The sequence below is a fragment of the Cupressus sempervirens genome, chromosome 7 (assembly GCF_028749045.1).
Source record: "Cupressus sempervirens isolate cs-2001-9-10 chromosome 7, ASM2874904v1, whole genome shotgun sequence".
Classification (NCBI taxonomy): Eukaryota; Viridiplantae; Streptophyta; class Pinopsida; order Cupressales; family Cupressaceae; genus Cupressus; species Cupressus sempervirens.
This window is the reverse complement of record NC_143124.1, coordinates 548,868,420-548,889,316: the sequence shown is the minus strand read 5'-3', so window position 1 is coordinate 548,889,316 and position 20,897 is coordinate 548,868,420. Positions and strand designations below refer to the sequence as shown.

At 38.4% G+C, this 20,897-nt stretch overlaps 1 protein-coding gene across 2 annotated transcripts in view; it reads right to left on the bottom strand.

Moving 5' to 3' along the window:
* Positions 1-1,232: 1,232 nt before the first annotated feature.
* Positions 1,233-20,897, bottom strand: part of GMII (golgi alpha-mannosidase II) — a 33,055-nt gene continuing 13,390 nt past the window's right edge. For both annotated transcript variants that reach the window (XM_089791986.1, XM_089791987.1), the window contains 2 exons: positions 16,429-16,461; positions 1,233-4,460 (listed from right to left, as the gene is read on the bottom strand). In XM_089791986.1, coding sequence (XP_089648112.1) covers positions 1,704-4,460; positions 16,429-16,461 — 2,790 coding nt within the window. In that variant the 3' untranslated portion in view covers positions 1,233-1,703. The remainder of the gene's footprint in view (positions 4,461-16,428; positions 16,462-20,897) is intronic.

The window sequence follows — 20,897 nt, the reverse complement described above, 5'->3', positions numbered from 1 at the left end:
ACACCCAAATGAGCTAAAACTTCCAACCCTGCAAAAAGGTCGAGGATGGCCTTAAATACTCATCCCAAGCCTCCTCCTAATTGTTTCAGAAAATTACAAGACTCCTACAAAGTTGCTCGAATGCAACAAAAACAAATTTTTAGCAAATTTTGCATCTTTTGGAGTTTGACCTTCAAATTTGATCCAATGGCTAGTAGACTTTGTCAAAAGCCTTAAATGGATTAAATACAAGTAAAAAGGACCTTAAATCATCATTTTGGCCATCCTACCCTCCAAAACACAAAAATGCCCTATTGGACCTAACATGCAACTATGAGCAATGAAGGCCTCATAAGGCATCCTTCCCTTGACAACTTCACCTTAAGACTAGGCTAGCCCTAGTATTGAACTAGTGGTGTGGCTAGCACTACAAGACAAAATATCCTAGGAGCCCTAAGTGTTTCCATGAGCCTACCTAGGTGCCCCTGCAGCATTCTACTACTACTGCAACTGGTTATGGTTCCAATGATGAGGAGCATGAATTACTTGCAGCCACTAAAGACCCCAATGATCCACATTTTTTAGACAATCCATTTAATGATTGAGAACACTTTGTTCTTATTGAATAATGTTTTAAACATTATTGAACCATGTCTTAGTAGTTTTGTGAATCGGATATGATAGATTATTTTTTGAATGATAAATCATAATCTTTATCTTTGACATTGGCATTGATGAATGGTGTAGCATCATAGTTCAGAGTATGCAATGAGTTAGTTTTCAAATTCAACAACTTAGTCTTTAAGACATTGTAAAGGAAACTAGTGGCACTAAAACACGATCATTTAAAGAGGTTGAATACTCATCATTGAACTACTTCCAATGTTTCAATACTACCTTCGAATTGCCTACATATTTCAACCATTGAGGAAAACTTTCCCTACAATGTCATCCGTGAAAGGAACACATTTCAAATATTATCAGTTCAACATCTCAACTGTTGCTGAGTTCCTATCATTGGGAACATACATATCTAGACAAGGATCTTGAAATTAAAATGGCATAATATATATACCTCCTGTATCAGCTGCATGCTAAGAACCTCCCAACCACCACACAACAGAGTAAAAAGATTTTAACTTCTACTAAAATTCTCATTCATCCTCTTCACTACTTGAATTGCAGAAAAGTTAACATTATTAATGAACTAGTCAAGGCAACATTCCTTGACATTTGAATGCTACAAGACAAGATGAAACAAGAAAGTCCATTCAGGATTTCAACAATTATGTACCATGTAAATCATTTGCAAACTTACGAAGGATAATATAAACCAAGATAATCAAGCCATCACCTGCAACAAATTTCTTCTTGCTAGTACAATATTCAATTATTTGTAGGGAAGACTTTGGAAGGAAATTTAAATAATTATATCCACTACAAAATCCCTGATCTCCTGCCTGCTGCCCTATTACATCCATTCTCAACTCGGTTGAACATTTTGAATTAAACGCTACTTAAACTAGAGGTAGCTTTACTCATCTTGCACCACCAGAATATGCCGCATGTCAAGCTTTCCCAAATGAAGTGTGTACTATCTTGGGATAACTCTGAAAAACAGAAAATCAACTATAGTACATTAAAGGCAGGTCTACCGTTAAATGCCTGCTCCGGTTAATGTAAGTGGCAGTTTCTTACAAGGAAAATGATCAAATGATCATAAATCATTTGTCTGCTTTTAGTTCCAGCTTGAATGCTTTAAGTTCCATGGGAGCCAAGCTTATTGAGCCTTTCTTCTCTATGCTTATCAATTCCTTCCTGTGAGATTTCCCATAGTAGTCAGACTCCTTTGGGTCATCATGTAGATTATTAAGGGAAGATGCTTTTGCATTAGACATAGATATATCTTTGAACATGGACGCAATGTCCATGGGGTCATCAGCTAATGTCCTACACTGTAGGCGTCCCTTCTTGCAGTAAGCTGCATCCCATCCTCTCCTCTGCAAGATAAGAAAGAACCTTGGTTCTCCAGAAGAGGAAGATCGGAGAAAGCTTCCTGGGCGAGGCACTTTTAAGCTGACAACATGGAGATCACACGGGAAAGTAACAGCCAAAGGTGAGAATCCTTTAGAAGGTGTTGCCAAAATAGAGATATCTTGTGGTTTCCCCAAAAATGAATGTACTGGATAGTTCAACTGTGCACCAACACGGTGAGAAAGAAGAGATGGCGTTCTAGGTGATGAACTAGACAGAGATTGCAGGGAAGAAACATTAGTCTCAACGAGAAGATGGAATACCACATTCACAGGTCGGTTATCCATCACACCTTGCCCCAGACCACGTTCATCATCACGTGTCAAACGCCTGTCAAGCATAACCTCTAACCACCCATTCTTAAGCCCTGCTATGCCCAATGACTGTCGAGAATGTATGGAAAAACGAGAACCACTGGAATCCTGCAAAAATGCTAGAGATGGCATCGGGTAGTAATTGCCCTGAAGTGGGATTTTGTCATAGGTTTCTCTCCGTACCATTTGGAACCCATTCAAGTCTGAGAAGAAAGTCCGTTCATTTTTAATATCTGTTTTGAAACGAGCTATTAACTCCTTATCATTATATACATAGTCAACAAGCTCCACATGATATTCTATTTCAATCAAAAACTCTTGTACTGTATTTTTCCCATTGTAAATGCGTGTACTGCGTGAGATAGGTGTTTGTTCCCAAATTGTCTTGGGATATGAGAAAGCCTCCTGCAAGAGAGGACCCTTTAACAGAACAAATATTCCACCCGGCTGCACAACAGGTTGTGCTTCCCCATTTGGCTTAAACAAATAAGCACCACTTCCCCAGCTTGAGTAGACTCCAATCTCTTCTTCTAAATTAATTTGGCTGCCATCCTTATGCTGTTTAACATTTCTTAGCAAGCCATGCTTGACATCAAACAGAAGTGTCTGGTGTTTGTTTACAATCTCAGCATCGTCACCTTCCAATTTTGAACATTCATATGGAGCAGGGCAAGTGAAAGATTGCATTCCATCAAAAACCTTAAGAAGTGTCAAATTGGCTTTCTTGCATTCAGTCAACCCATGAGCTACATAGTAGGTCTGTAAACCCATACCTGGAATAGAAGCTTGCCAATATAGCCGGTGCCTGCCTGTTGCAAGTTTACTTTTTTCATATCCCCATTCAGGAGCAACTTGGCTTTCCAAGGGAGACAAATTTGAATCTATCACACAAACATCCGGCTGACTAACAACCACCATAACAACCTGGTCCACAGCTTCCTCTAGTGGATTGAAGAAAACAACAGATTGAACTTTATGATATGGAATATCAATTTCTCTGTGCATGGGTTGCATATCATACACTGATCGAACTTGCTCATGTTCAAATTGAGACAGCTGACTATCCTTGTATTCACCTTTGTCAAACTCATCATCAAGAAGAGCTTGAACACACTTGGCCATTATATTCTGCAGATCCTGTAGTGAAGTATGCATACGTGTTCCATAATCTTGCACTACATGGCTTTTAGCAGTACCTGTGACCCCATCATGGTGCTGGAAAAGAGCTAAATTACGTCGTGCAGCTATCAATTTTTCAGCATGTGGCAGGGGGAACTGTCCACATTGCAACTTCTGACAGGAACTTAGAACAAAAGAGAAAAGAATTTCTGCAGCACGGAGAGTCTCCTCAAGCACACGATCCACTGCTTTGTAAAAGGGTCGTGAAACATAGTACCCACTCCAGTAATCCTTATTCCTGTCAGCATAAGTGAAGAAATCACCAGACAAAGTAGGGAAACCTGGGACTACAGATGCATCTGCTTCCTCTGCAAAATCCCTCTTTGCCTCTTCCCGAAGAGTCTGGAAATAGTCTTCAAGTGTCCCAAACTTTGCTTCTGCTTTGAGCTCTTTGTGAGAATTTATATAATCAAATAGTAGCTGATAATTCCTAAATTGTGCTTCAGCTTCCTCCAAGCTTGTATAACGAAAATCATCTCCCAAAGGTACCAGAAGGGTATGTGTTCTATACAAGGTAGACTTCTTCTTGTACTGATCCAAGAGCTTCAAGGCCCTTTCTTCAACATTTGCGTGATTAGTCTCAATTGGATGGTATCCCCAAGGGCAATATCCATAACCAAAACCAGGCATTCTACCAAAGTCAAACTGGCAGCAAACAGCAGGCTCTGGTCCACATGTATGTGGTATATCATAAGAATAGAAGGGCATCATGTGGCAAAAGATATCTGTATTTTCATCTGTATCCCAACTCTGCCGCCACATGAACTCCAAATTTTTATGCAATGCTAGCTCTTTCTTTACCTCATAATGAGTCCTCTGAATTAGCATGTTATTAAAACCCATGCGACGGAACAAATATGCCATTGTCGGTGAGTGACCAAAAGGATCTATAGCCCAGGCATTTTTTGGTATCACACCAACAGTATCTTTCAACCACATATTACCCTCAATCATCTGGTCAATAATAAATTCAGAAAAAAGAGTCAGATATTGAAAAATGTTTATTTAAAAAAGAAATCTTCAACATGTCTTGAGTTACTACACATTATTTGACACACTGTCTGCAAATTGAATACATACCATGCAACCTTCTCAAATTTTAATTTAAAATGTCATTCCACTCAGCATGTAATTTATATTTCTAACTTTACATCTATCAGTTAACATATAATTAAAACAACCTATCAGACATCATAGATGTTATTTTCTGTAATGTCCCCTTTTTGGGACATTTGGATTTTGAGCCAAACTTCATAAAATATTAAAATTGGCTTTTGTGAGCTTAATGTGAATTTTTAAAAGGGGTCCATTTAATATTTTAAAGGGAGCTAAATGGTGACAAAAGGGGAATACAATGAAAGACGGGAGAGGGACACTGATGAGTCCCATTGTGGAGTTTTAAAAGAGGGAAGCCATTTCACTTTGGGCATGTTTGAATAATTGTTTGTTTGGAGAATTCGAGGTTCTCTTGGAGAAACATTGAGAGAGTTTACATCTTCCATTTCAGACCTGAGGATGCAAACCTTCAGGCTGCCTTTGGTGGATTGGACGTAGCTCCAGTTCATCATCCATGATGGGTTCAAATCAGAATTCACATTTGAGCCTACATGTGCACTTATTGTTTATTTCCAATCTGACTGTATTTCTGTATTTAAGATTGGACTTGATGTTTGTTACTGCATTGCTGATGTATAATGCAGTAGCCTATTTCTGAGGAATTTGTATGGATTTGCTGGCTATGATATTGTATTGCTGAAAAGTCATAATACAGTAGTAATTTGGAGGTCTTCTATATGAGCATTTGTTATTTAATCTGAAAGACTATTGCATGTACCATTTGTTTATGATTCTAAAAAATTAATTGAGGAAAAATTGGAGAGAATATGTGACTAGGATATTACAGTGGTATCAGAGCATTGACCCTGCCATCCTATTGGAAATAGTCCGAGGTAAAACTTTGCACACACAGTTTGATATGTTTCTTTATGATCAGCTAGTGCTAGTTCTAACGTTCGGAGGTCCCAAATCTAACATAGCTTTTCAGAACAGATGATATTTTTTCAAATAATATTTTCCCCTACACAAAGGCCTGGAGAATAATTTATATTCTAGTCAACTATTCTGTTTGACGCCGGAAAGATAGACAATATGATTATATCACGGGTCCCATTTTGATGTGGGTGATTCATGAAACATATTTTTCATCGTTACAGAAGGACTGGTTATTTCATTCAGAGTCATTTTCTGGCAAAAGTTTAATAACACTGGATAAATACTGTGCTTAGGGGAAGGCCACTGCTAAGAAACAATATATCAAAAAACTTTTTTATGTATCATACAGCCTTGTGTTTGTGTTCTTGTCAAATATTTGAAGTTCGAGCATTTCTATCAGCGAAATGCAGAGCTTTCTGTGAGGAACCATAGTTGATTTTATAACTACAAGTAGTGCCTTCTTAAGCTATCAGCAGTCTTCTGAGAATGTTTACTAAACTTGCATCAGGCTTTGAAGAAAATTCATCATGGGAATAATAGCAGAAGTGAAGCACAGTCGATTAAAACAAATCTTGCTGAAAAGGATGGTTTCTTCATGTATCTGCATGAGTTTATTGCGCTTTCTGGAAGACTTATTAAAATTGCTAACGGGGAGAATCAAGCAACCGGACTTAGTGTTATATGGTTCTAAATAATTTTGCCAGGAGGAATTTTGATGGTGGTGGAAGCTTACAAAAGTAATGATGATAAGACCAAAAACTCATATCTGGAGGCATTAGCATACCCAGATCATCTTTCGTGAAACAAAGGGTCACTTTCGGGTATTGGCAATTGCCGGTATGGCAGGTAGGAAGAGATTCTAGAGTCGGTGGTTATATTTGTTAAGCAACAGTAAAAAGCAAGCAAGTAATTGGAAAGAACCAACAAGCCAGCAGAGTAGACCTCTCATATGCAGGATGGGAAGATGGACAAGTTTCAAAGAGGGGTGGGAGGAGAGAATCTGCAGGTTCTGCGAAAAAGGTGCGGTTGAGACTGAATGGCATTTTCTCATAAGTGCACGGGATATGAAGACATTCAGGCCCAGTACAGGATATCTTGGAGGTTGGCATAAACATGCATAATTTATCTGAGGATATGATGAGCCAGACTGCTAGTTTTGATTGTCAAGAATCATAGCAAGAGATCTTATCTAGAAGGAATTATGGAGTTGGTATAAACATATAAGGCTACAACTTGTGATACCTTAGACCAATGGTCTAAAGAATTATGGAGTTGGTATAAACGTATAAGGCTACAACTTGTGATACCTTAGACCAATGGTCTCATGGACGTCATTAAAATTCATCATTTCATTTCAAGAAGGGTAAGGATATGTATTTCCAATGCCTTGAGGGAAAGTCCCTAGATAGGTACGAACATCCAATCCCAATGCTTTGAGGAAGCCTACTTGTAGATTTGTGTCAAGCACCTTAAAACCTCGAAATTCTCATCCTCCTTAAGGTTGGCATGTTTAAGAGAGATGACAGAAGCAGGCTTAGAAGTATTAAAGATTAGATTTATCAATTATTTATTTTTCTTAAAATTAATTGTGAATTTATTAGACGCATAATAATGTACATTAAACATTGAAAATTGACCACCACCGAGTAGGGGATATTACAGAAGTGTTGTTATGTGGAGCATGATCAGACTCGAAGGTTAATTTTTCCCCCACTTCATTCGGGGCAATTTTCCCCCACGTTTTTCTATGGGGGGTTGGTAGCAGCGGCCCTTAGACGGGGTCAAGGGGCAACTCCCCTTGCAGGGTCCTAGGGAAAAGCCCCAAGCTCACTCCCTATTGTGATACAAGGTGGGGTCGAGAGGCAACGCCCCTGAAAGCTCAAATGACTTTATTGTTGTACAAGGCGTCGAGAGCTGTTTTTCTATTGGACAACATATTCTAGCCCTAATTTGTAAGCGCCAAAAAGCTTGTGTAAAATGGCTTACGGTTAGGGATTTGATAATGTGTGATGAGATAGTAGCTTCTTGTGGCAGTATTAAGTCGCAAGGGGTTGCAGATTGATCAAATTATAATAAGTGGATAATAAGAATATTGGACTCTTTGTTTGGTGGACGTAACCCAGGGATTGGGTGAACCAAGTTAAATCTTTGTGTCTTGTGTTCTCTTCTATGTGGTTTATTATTTTCTAATATTGGTTATATTTGCATGTAATTGTTATTTCTGTCTCTTTAATCCTTAACAAGAAGTAGCCTTCTGTCTTGCAAAAATCATTCTCAGTTTCCCCCAGATTTGAAGGGATTACTAATCTATTTAGTCCAATGAAATTTGAACCTTTTTGAAAAGCAAGAAATGTTTTCTTAACAAAAGTTAAAAAGAAAAAAGCTTCTTAACATACTTTTAAATATAATTTTTGTTCGGTTGGGGATCATGAACCCTTCAACCTACAACCCTTTTTCCTTGATAGCTATTGTTAAAAATCAACAAACTTCCATCAAAAACATGCTACCCCATAATGCCTATCAAACTACCCTTGCTCCACTCTATGCAAGCCCTCACATAAATTGCCAACCACCAAGAGCACAACTCCTTGTCCACTGGCCCTTCTGACCACCATATGACCGTGCCCCTGCCACTATCAACAACACCACCCAAATCTATATATAATCAACTCTCCACCACACATCAAACAGTTCGATATGCACTGGGTGCCATCTCTCTATATGTTCTCATGTTATTATAGCAGTCTAAGACTTCTTTATATCAGTTCATATTATAGAATTGTTTCCTTTGTTCTTTAAGGCCTTTTCCAAATTTAACTATTCACAAACCTCTTACAGCAAAACAGACCCGACCAATGTGTCTAAAACCACCCAGAAGGTTGAACCTTTTGCAGATTTAGAAGTTGTCACCCTATTCTAGCACTAAACTTCTAACTCGTGCGCATTTGTCTTACATGTGTTTGATTAATGATATTGGTGGCTTTCATTTTTATAACATTCCAATTTATATTGTTCTCAAACAAGACTAGTTCAAAAAGCTGAATAAAGCACCAGTTAGTAGTAATAATACCTAGAATTCAATATAACATGTTTCACTGTCTCTGAATTAAAGTCAATAGCTCATGTCCTCTAGATGAAAAATGTTGTCATGTCCCCTCTTTTGCGCTAGTTCTTTTGGTGCCTAGTTAATCTATCTCCACATCCGGATAGATTAACGGCATTAACAATAAGGATGCCTGCTAGTCACAAGGGAAGATTTGCCTTAAAGTTCGTCATTTAATGTCTTAAAGGACTTTAATAAAGTTACTTTATGTTTTATTAAGACATTCACTTTATAAAGTGACTTAAGTGACTAGAAGACAAAATTGGTGTTTTATCCCACATCTCTTATTCCAACACTCTTCCCTCACTTCGAGGTTATAAATAAGAGGCTCAGTCTTGGGAAAGACGCAATGAATATATGTCATATACATAAAATCCTAATGGTTGCTTAATGGGACTGGATTCGTTTCCTGAGGACGAAACCCCTCATTGGAAAAAAGTGGAGTCTAGACGCCAACCTAGCCTCTTCCTATTTGCACTTCAGTAATTGCAAATTCCAGAACTGGTTCATTGCACATTTCAGTATGGGAGTTTTGCAGCAGCAAGAAGGATAAGATATTGGTTAATCCCCAAGACAAAACGTACAGGTCAGTTAGAAGTTATGTTTGGAAAATAAATAAGTAGACTATACATCAGCAAGGGCAGTGTTGTCTGTGGTTTATTCAAAACTCATATATCCTTTCAGACGTGACTCCATTAATAGTCGGGTCATGGCCACTGAGCTGGGCGTTGGCTGTAAGTTTTATTAGCAAACAAACGTGAGCAGTACAGATCAAGTATCAGGCGGCATTGTTATATGTGACAGATTTGGTGCAGGTGAGTCACTGAGGAACATGTTAAACATTTACAAGTCGCGGCTAGAGTCTGGGTCACTTCAAATTCTGGAACACGTATTTATCAGCAACAATCAGTTTACCATCGGTGGCGTGTCAAACCAAATGCTTGGGTGTTGTGTCTGCTCAAACTCACATATACACGAGCGTCTACTGCAAACTTCTTCCACGGCCAACAGATCAGTTTAGCGGCAGCATACCAAGTTTCTATTGAACTATGCTGCATTTTGTATATGTAACATTGCTTCCAGATTTCGATATGTTATAAGTTTTAATCATTAATGGAAATCCTGATGCATAAACAATAGTGGATAAGTTGAAAATCTGGTTGTCTGTTTAATGTTAAAGTTCCGATTTCAATTTAATCCTATATTTTGTAAGCTTTGTGGTATTATAACTTCAGCATGGGTTATGCGCCAACTATTTGACAAAATTCCAGTTAGACTAAGCCCTTCATTTCTCAGAAAAAAACAGCATAATTTATTACAGTGGTATCAGAGCCACAAGACCTGCCATCTTGTGGGAAAAAACAGAATATTTGCAGACTGATTTTTATCCAAAAATGACAGCCGGGAATTAGTTAAAGACATTATAAATTTAGTCATTTACAACCAGAACAAGCAGATTCTTCAAAACATATTGAGATTGAAGATAGTTATTCAGTGGATGAGGAATTAATATTTGGAGCAGGTGAACAGATTGAATAAACCAAACAGGTTGATCATTTTGGACAGGAAGAACAGGTAAGCAACATTCAAATGGCACTTAATGAAACTGAACAGGACAGAGAAATTCGGGAAACATTGCGGGCTATTAGAGATGGGCAGAATAAAATAGCTGATGCACTTCAACAACTTGCAATTAATATGCAGCAGTTAGCTCCTGTTAATAAGAGAGCCCCGAGCCATCACGATGGAGGACATAGTGTAACTGAATCACCACGAGCTATTAGAGCCCCCACACATAACACTGACAAGCCTTTAATGCCAGTGTTTAATGCAAAAGAAGAGGCAGCACCACCAACAACACCAAATTTACTACCGGACAACGTTATGGCATTGTATGATGAATGGGATTTGTTTCCCGATCCTATTAAACAAAATTTGACCTTTGTCCAATACCTAAATTAGAAAAGGGAGGCTGATAGATAGCAGCGGGATAGGAGACCCAAAGCACCAAACAGGGGCCTAAAACATGCTATGAACAAGTTAACTCTCCCTACCTTTGATGGCAACAGTAAGACATCCACTAGAGCTTGGATTCACAAGCTTGATACCTATTTGACACTTAAACCCATGGTAGAGGTGGAAGCCATCAGATTTGCCACAATGCACCTTGAGGGAGCAGCGTATGATTGGTGGCATCATGGTTTAGTCACCCAGGATCATGGCCTCGTAACTTCATACGAGATTTTCAGCTCCAAGCTGATTACTTGCTTTGATAGAAAGGATATTGAAGTTTATTACAAGGATTCGGCTCAATTACGACAGAGTGGGTCCTTGTATAACGTCATTGATGAGTTTCAGCGGATATCAGTGATAGTGCCAAATATGATAGAACAGCGTAAGGTGATGTTGTTCACAAAAGGGTTACAAGACAGATTTAGGGGTTTGGTTAAGGTCCTTAAACCAAACAACTTGAATGATGCAATTAAGATCACCCATGATTTGGATTCACCTTCTTCACTACTGTAGCCTTCGAAGAAACCCTAGAAAGGGTCTACATCGTCCCAAGGGAACAAAAACCAACAAAAGCCAAATCCTTCCAAATTGGATTTTGAGACACGTAATGAACTTAGAAGGAAGAAATTGTGCTTCACTTGCAAGAAACCTTGGGACTCCTGATCACAGATGCCTTAGTAAAGGCAAAAGTCACTATGTTGAAGTTTTTTCAGAGGATGAAGGAGAGCAATAGGAAGGTAATGATGTTGAGGAGGATACAAGGGCATCCCATAATTTCATCAACACACGGATGGTATCTAAGAGAGGATTGCAAACAATTGGCATACCCGAGTTCGAAGTGAAGGTAGCAGGTGGAGAAGTTTTGAGTTGCACAGAGAAAATATCTAGTCTTCATATACAATTTGATGATTATTTTTTAGAGACTAATTTTTTATGTTGTTGATTTGGATGGGTTGGACGCCATTCTGGGTAGACAATGGTTAAGGACTCTCCACGGGTACACATTTGATCACGAGACAATGCTGTTAGAATTCTTACAGGGTGATTGGTTGATGGTCCTAAAAGCCATACCAGATAGTGGGCCTAGATTGATAATAGCTCACAGGATGGAAGCCATTTTGAGGTATGATGATATTGAGTGGGCGACACAGTGTTTTATCTCTTCTAAGGAGACACCAGATACAAGACAGCAGTACCATTGTGACATCTAGACGATGCTTGACAAGTACGAGAGGGTATTTGAGGATCTACCCCCAGGTATTCCACCAGATAGAGGGTTTGAGCATATCATTAAGCTAGAGGACGGCGCCAAACCCGTCATTACCACTCATTATCGTCACCCCAAGCATTACAAGGAAGAGATAGAGAAGACGATTAAGGAAATACTAGAAATGGGCCATTTCAAGCCCAGTTCCAGCCCTTTTGCCTCTTCAGTAGTGTTGGTTAAGAAGAAGGATGGCACCCTTCAGATGTGTATTTGACTACCACACCCTTAATAAGAGAACCATTAATAACAGGTATCCAATTCCCCGCATTGATGAGTTACTGAATGAGCTTCATGGAGCTGTTTATTTCTCAAAAATAGATCTTCAATCAAGATACCATCAGATATGAGTTCGAGAGGAGGATGTGCATAAGACAGCTTTCAGATGCCACTACGGACACTATGAGTTTTTGGTGATGCCATTTGGGCTCACTAACGCACCAGCAACTTTTCAATCATGCATGAACCACATCTTCAAAAAACAACTATGAAAGAGTGTGTTGGTTTTCTTTGATGACATATAGATATTTAGCAGGACTTGGGAGGAACATTTGCAACACCTAAATGAGATCCTTAGCCTCATGGAAGAACACTTTTTATTCGCAAAGGAGTCTAAGTGCGAATTTGGATTAACTGAGATTCTCTACCTAGATCACGTGATTGGTGCAAAGGGAGTTAAGGTACATCAAGGAAAGATTTAGGCAATACTTGATTGCCCACCATCGAGAGATGTATCTAAGTTGCGGGGCTTCCTTGGCCTTTGTTCTTATTACAAGCGATTCACCAAAGGTTTTTCCTAGGTAGCAGCCCCCCTTACCGATCTGACACGGAAAGGGGCATTTAGATAGACAAAGGATTCAAAGGCAATTTTTGATAGACTAAAACAGGTGATGAGCACGTGCCCAGTTCTGGCATTTCCTAATTTTTCTAGACCCTTTGTTTTGGAAGGTGATGCTTTAGGGAGTGAAATCGAGGCAGTTTTGATGCAAGACCGTCATCCCATAGCGTTTGAGAGCAGGAAACTTAAGGGCAACGAGCTATTATATTTTACATATGATAAACAAATGTTGGCCATAATGCACATCTTAGCCAAATTTAGACAATACTTGGTGGCAACTAAATTTACAGTAAAGACTGATCACAACAGTTTACGTTACTTCCTAGAACAAAAGGAGTTGAATGAAAGATAGCAAAAATGGGTCAGCAAGGTCTAAGCATACAATTTTGACATTGAATATGTCAAAGGGAAAAAAATATAGTTGTTGATGCACTTTCCCGAAGACCCCCAATGATAGAGTGCAGTACCCTTTCCGAAATTTCAGCAGATTGGAGATCCCAGCTGTTAGTTGAGTATTCTAAAAATACTCATGCATATCAAATTATGGATGGTATACTTACAAGATGATCGATACAAGGTAATGAATGATATTATATATTATAAGAATAGAATCTACCTAGTACCAGAATTTAAACTTAAAAGGGATATTATGCACACTATACATGATGCACCTTCAGTGGGTCACCCAAGTTTTTTTAAAACCTACAAGCAGATTAGAGAGAGATTCTCATGGAAAGGACTAAAAGACGATGTACTGCAGCATGTTAGAGAGTGCCAGACTTATCAGCAAAACAAGTCAGAACAGGGCTTTCCAGCAAGTTTACTTCAACCTCTCCATATTCCAGCTCGAAGGTGGGAGAGTATATCCATGGATTTTATCACAGGGTTGCCGAAGGTCCAAGGCAGAGATTGCATTTTTGTGGTGGTAGACAAACTGACTAAGTTCGCGCACTTCTTTGCTATTGCGGCGAACTGGTCAACCTCCCAAGTGGCCAAGTTGTTCTTTCGAGAGGTTTTTTGTCTTCGTGGATTACCCAAGACTATCATGAGCGATAGGGACAGCAGGTTTCTCAACACCTTTTGGCAGGAGGTTTTCAAATTGACCAATACAGAGTTGACTCCCAGTACTAGCTATCACTTGCAAACGAACGATCAAACCGAAATAGTGAATAAATGGGTGGAAGGGTATTTGAAAAACTACATTGCAAGTCAACAAAGAGTTTGGGTTAAGTGGTTGTATTTGGGGGAGTATTGTTATAACTCCACATATCAGATGTCTATTCGGATGACTCCTTTTCGCACTCTTTATGGCTACAAACCTCTCTCTTTCATTGATTTGGCATTACAGGACAGCAGGGCTCCCTTAGCCAAAGATTGGGTCCAGGATCAACAAGATATTCTCAGATCTCTTAGAGATAATATTCAGCAAGCGTGAAACCAATAGAGGTTATATGTTGATCGACATCATATAGAGTGGAGCTTCGAGATAGTTGACATGGTTTATCTTCATCTCAGGCCTTATAGACAGAGCTCCCTGAAAAAAAGTGGGTCAGAGAAGCTTAAGCCCAGATTTTATGGACCTCATTGCATCACCAAGAGGAGTGGTGAGGTTGCTTACGAGTTGGATTTACCTAGTGACAGTCAAATCCACAATGTGTTTCACGTCTCATGCCTCAAGAAGGCAATTGGTTAGCAGATTGTACCATCAAAAGGCTTGCCTCCACTTGACGAGGAGGGTAGACTTGTTTTGGGGTCGGCAGAGGTGATTGAGACCAAGGAAAAGAGGCTGTGAAACAAATCTGTCAAAGAATATCTAGTCCACTGGAAGGATTTACTGTATGAAGATGCCACTTGGGAAGGTGAGTCTATTTTACAACATCCAGCATTGAGATTGCTTGAGGGCAAGCAATCCTGGGAAGGGGGGACTATCATGTCCCCTTTTTCACACTAGTTCTTTTGGCGCCTAGTTAATCTATCTCCACATCCGGATAGATTAACGGCATTAATAGTAAAGTTGCCTATCAGTCACAAGGGAAATTTGTCTTAAGTTCGTCATTTAATGTCTTAAAGGACTTTAATAAAGTTACTCTATGTTTTATTAAGACATTCACTTTATAAAGTGACTTAAGTGACTAAAAGATAAAATTGGTGTTTTATCCCACGTCTCTTATTCCAACACTCTTCCTTTACTTTGAGGTTATAAATAAGAGGCTCAGTCTTGGGAAAGACACAACGAATATATGTCATTTATATAAAATCCTAATGGTTGCTTAATGTGACTGGATTTGTTTCCTGAGGACAAAACCCCTCATTGGAAAAAAGTGGAGTCTAGACGCCAACCTAGCCTCTTCCTATTTGCACTTCAGTAATTGCAAATTCCAGAACTGGTTCATTGCACATTTCAGTATGGGAGTTTTGCAGCAGCAAGAAGGATATAATATTGGTTACTCCCCAAGACAAAACGTACAGGTCAGTTAGAAGTTACGTCTGGAAAATAAATAAGTAGACTATACATCAGCAAGGGCAGTGCTGTTTGTGGTTTATTCAAAACTCGTATACCCTTTCAGACGTGACTCCATTAATAGTCGGGTCATGGCCACCGTGAGCTGGATGTTGGCTGTAAGTTTTATTAGCAAACAAACGTGAGCAGTACAGATCCAGTATCGAGCGGCATTGTTATATGTGACAGATTTGGTGCGGGTGAGTCACTGAGGAACACGTTAAACATTACAAGTCGTGGCTGGAGTTTGAGTCACTTCAAATGCTGGAACACGTATTTATCAGCAGCAATCAGTTTACCATCGGTGGCATGTCAAACCAAATGCTTGGGTGTTGTGTCTGCTCAAACTCACATATACAGGAGCGTCTACTGCAAACTTCTTCCACGGCCAATAGATCAGTTTAGCGGCAGCATACCAGGTTTCTATTGAACTTTACTGCATTTTGTATATGTAACATTGCTTCCAGATTTCTATATGTTATATGTTTTTTAATGGAAATCCTGATGCATAAACAGTAGCAGATAAGTTGAAAATCTGATTGTGTGTGTTTGATGTTAAAGTTCCGATTTCAATTTAATACTGTATTCTGTAAGCTTTGTGGTATTATAACTTCAGCATGGGTTATACGCCAACTATTTGACAAAAGTCCAGTTAGACTAAGCCCTTCATTTCTCAGAAAAAACAACATAGTTTATTAGAAATGCCAACTAAGGCAAATCCTACGGCATGAAAATTTTCAACCCGAAACCATGAAGGATCTAATCACATACAAAAAGTATAACAGATTTTATCTCTATTATAATTCCTATAAGCTACAAAGCTTAACCTTGAGTTGACACCACAGGATACATTGTCTCACAAAAAAGTAACAAAATTTGTTAATGTAGATATCATGCTCCACTTTGCTGCAAAATATATTGTTATCATTCTCAAATTAGAAAGTATAACAGGTTTTATCTCTATTATAATTCCTATATGCTACAAAGCTTAACCTTGAGTTGACACCACAGGATACATTGTCTCACAAAAATGTAACAAAATTTGTTAATGTGTATATCATGCTCGATTTTGCTGCAAAATATATTGTTATCATTCTCAAACTGAAAAATATGTTTAGTGATTACAATCTCTCCATTTATCTGAATCACAAGCGAGCACCAACAATACCAAAATCATAACAAAGAAAAAATAAAAGAGAAGAGAGAGCATACCTGTTCAATGATTGCAAAGTAATGAGAATTAGCCTGAGAAGAACAAAAGGAAGATTAGAAATTGAGAGAATCTAAGATGAGGCCTCTATTAACCTTTCTAAAATCAAATTACACAAACATGTCTAAAAATGTAAAAACTAGGCTTTAAAACATAGTTATATAAATACTTGTTTGGCTTTGATAGACCTATGCATATTTCCAAACTATGTAAATCATATAAGGTTTTATTTTAGTTTAATCCCCTTTGTTTGATCGCTAGCAAGGATGGGGATAGCACACAAGTTCAGCTACACAATCACAGTTGGAGAGGCATGATGCACAATAGGAGCACTAGAAATTCAAAAACCACAAAGATATGATGCAAAAATCACAGCTAAATATCAAACTGAAAGTCATGAAATCTAGAATGGGAAGCAAAAGGAAAACCTTCAATGCTATGAGATCTTCCATGCCATAAATGTAACATTGGCTAGAAAAAGCAGTCATCGTATGTAAACTACCATCTATCAATATCAGTATCTTGAATGTTACGTGGTAACTTGAAAATAATATGAACAGTTGGAACATACAAGCTTTTAAATACTCCTTATGCGGACATTATATCATGCATTATTGTTCCAACTATTTGGTAGCTTTAAGATACAATGGTATCGCATAAAGTGCCATCCATGCTGAAGTCACAATTATTATGTTCTTTCTGATGAATTTGTCCAAATTTAACTTCATATGCTAGATTTCATGGCTCCATGGTTTGCAAACTCTGTGAGTACTCCCAGAGTTTTAACTTTTAAGTACTCTCCATTTTATGGCTCCACCAGTTTTACAACTTTAACTTGCAAGTTTTTATAGACACGAGCCAAACGTACATAAAAACCTGTACTTGGTAAAATGCTGGTTAAAACATGTTTTTGACATATTCTTTTTTGCTATACAATGATGCATTTTCTTTTTGAGATGTCAATTTTTGATGTAATACACTTTGCAAAAAAAAATATGTTTTCTAAAGAAATTTTATTTCTAGTGCAGTATAAGCTACCAAGTTTTTCCGAGTTCTTGTTGAGCATTTAACAAGTTTTTACCGAGCTAAAAAATTTAAGCTTGCCAAGTACTCTCTGAGTCCATGTTTGCAAACTATTCATGGTTCACATCATGAAAGTCTTCCATCTCTAAGCCACACACATTCATGAAAACAGCCTTAACTAGGTATTCTACTATATGTACACATATTGGCTTTTCTCATCAATGAAATATTTTTTTCTCTACAAACAAAAGTAATCATCACCAAATAAAAGTGGTATGTGGCCACTAGAAGGCATGAATAAATTTATAGCATTACTTAAGGCATGAAAACAGTTTTCTAATGCATATCTTGTGCAGTATTTAAGATCATGTGCTAAAGATTTAGTTACAGACAACAGAGAGCTAAGGAATGAATTGACAGGAGTTCTCAAGGAGTTTTCCCAACTTAGATACTAACATTTGTACATGTGAATTCATTTGAAGGATGACTTCTTTGCCAACAATCTTCTACAAATTATAGTCTGCAAACTCAAGACTCAATACACTAAAAGCTTTCGACTCTCCAAAAACTCGGCAATTTTAAAAACACAAAAAATTTGAAGTAAAACAATAATTCTATTCAAAATATAGCTACAAAATGCATCAAATGGATTTGGTGGGAGTTTGTTGTGGCTACAAGGGCAAAACTCCTGATGGGGTTGAGGGTTGGTGTCCCTGATGCACCATTTTCATAATCTTTCAACAGGAAAAAATCAGTACTTCTGAAGACAAAAATGAAGATTCCAAAAAGTAGTGCAAATGTAAAATTTCAGAAAATTGTTCTTCAATCCACTAAAAGATCTTTCCAATTTGATCTAGAAAATGCTAGTGCTGCTCGTGTTCAACATGGCCAATACAACTTCTATAGGCAAAATCCACACTTTTTAGGTGTTTATTTGCTTTTAAATACATTCCAGGCACAGCACAAGTTAACCATCAGACTTCCTGGGCAATAGCCAAAGAACATACTACTGATTGTCAAAACCTCAGCACAAAGAATTGGAATGTAAAAATAACTAAAACTCGAGACTGCAAAGTCTTGTCAAGTACTTGACTTCTCACCAAGTCTAGGAACTATGATTTGAATAATACTCATGCACTGCAAGGCGTTAATGTTTTGAACCAGGATAACATAACATTCAATATACAGAAACTCAGAAAAAGCATAAGAAAAGATGACACAAATATTTAGCCTAGGAAAACCCTCCAGCATGAGGGAAAAACCCAGCCACACCCAAAAAATAGATCTTTTATTGAATACTCAACTGAACACAATGTTCTCAAGCTGATCGGAATAATATATCCACTGATTGTTAACTCTTAACAATCTACAAATGAATGTCTTTTAACAGTTCGAGCAACACCTGCTCAGCGTCTACAATATATATGAAACTCTTGTATCACAGATACAATAATTGACACGCCAAGAATTGATCAACTATCAACCATATACAAAGTGTCTAACTGATACAGAGATTGTTGTAGCAATCACAATAATAAAATCCAGACTTGATGAGCACAGACACCAAAATTTCACCCAGCCTTCACTTGTTAATAATAACACCACACTGATGATTTTCACTTAGACGTCCCCTATAATGTTCATTTCGGAGGCATAAGAAAAGTCGCGGCTTGAAAAATATCAAATGTTCCATGACAGTTACTATCCATGGTGTATCATATCCAATCAAAGATGACTCAACAGTAACATTACCAAACATGGTTCAATCTCTACATTCATAACCTTCTGAATATGCTAGACAAAACCTGATGCAATATGAAAAACCATCAGCGGTTACCGATCTCTAGATTCATATTCTCATCTGCAGCAGTTTTCCAATATTTAGCATGACAACTAAATGCCCACAAGGAGCACAATGAGGGTTAATGACAAACACTACACAACCATTCTACACAAAGCACGGGAATAAGCAACCGTCGACTCTTGCTCTTCTATAGAGATTAACAAAGACAGTGACGGTTATTCAGTCTTCAGATGATGCAACTCTTTGCTTGCGAAACATCACGAAAGATGAGACTCTTGAATGTCCTGCAGCCATGTATGCATATGGCTTTAAGAAAAGCTGACGATGATCAGGAATAAGCATGCAGACAAATAAAGCATCAATCACCGAAGAAGAATACAGTTCCAGATAGAACAACGCAAGTAAGAGAAAAATGTCTCCTGCAGCTACAAACTTTAACAAAAGGGGAATTGAAATTAAATAGTTTTGTCATCAAAGGTGATCCCAAATTTTGGCAGAGCCAAAGAAATTGCTTTGGCAGCAGGTTGATCTGAAACCAAATCTTCACTTTTATTCTACCAATCTGACCCTAGTCAAAAAATCCTCTATGTTCAAAACAATTGCAATAGCACACATTATTAGTAGTCTGAGATGAATCATGAAACATATAGTTGCTTTGATATTAAAAGTTGTGGTCAAGGGCTCTGCAAGCCTGTGAATCGTACTCCCTCGACCCCCAAGCCAAGCCACCCATTGAGAGCATTTATTTTAGTTCTGGAAAGTTCTTCTCTTATGGGGGATTCTGCACTTGGTTTGCCTCAATCTGCAAGCAGCCTGGTAATCTGTAACCACCCTCCACCCTCTGTACCTGAAGTCTCAACGACCCCTTGCTCTGTCAAACAGGTGGTAGCCAACAACAATGGTGTCCCGGAAGGAGCCAGATTCAGCCAAGTCTGCAAAGGAGAAGAAAACTACCAATCTTAGAGGAGTCTTGGAGGTAAGGATCCTGCATTTGTCATCAAACCAAATGCTGTCATGGCTAAAGGTATTAATGATGAAAACAGTAGGCTTAAGTCGTCTGTTGTTTCTTGCTACTCAAGACATTAACAAGTTGCCATCTAAGGTTTTTTGAATGATTGGATCCATAACTTCTGGGGCAAAAAAATTAGCTTTCATTTCTCTTATTTTCCCATGCTGCAAAGAGGACTTTTTCTGGGCTTATTTTGTTAATCCTAACTGTCAGAAAGAAGTTGTACATAGACAGTTCTAGAAGATTCGTAACTGCAGTTTTTGTGCCATCACATGGTCTACTAATGCCGCCCAAGAAGAGCTCCTTGCATTGTCATGCCCTGGATGGCTTGCCATCGGGAACCTGTCACCTTTCTTTGTGAATATCCTCCCTCAAGTGTTGGAACCAGTGGATAGGATTATTCGTATCGATAAATCCAATACCCTAATCCCAAACACTTATGCACAAGTGTTAATCTCCATCACAACCCGAGTCTGAACCTCCCCAATGGAATTTGGTTTGACCTCGATGAACAATATATTTCTTGCTCTCTAACTTTCCTAGGGGGCCTTAATGTGTGTTTCTTGTGTAGAGAGGGTCATACGAGAAACTCGCGCCCTCTCTTGAGGACGAAACTGCCTTCCGCTTCTAACCCT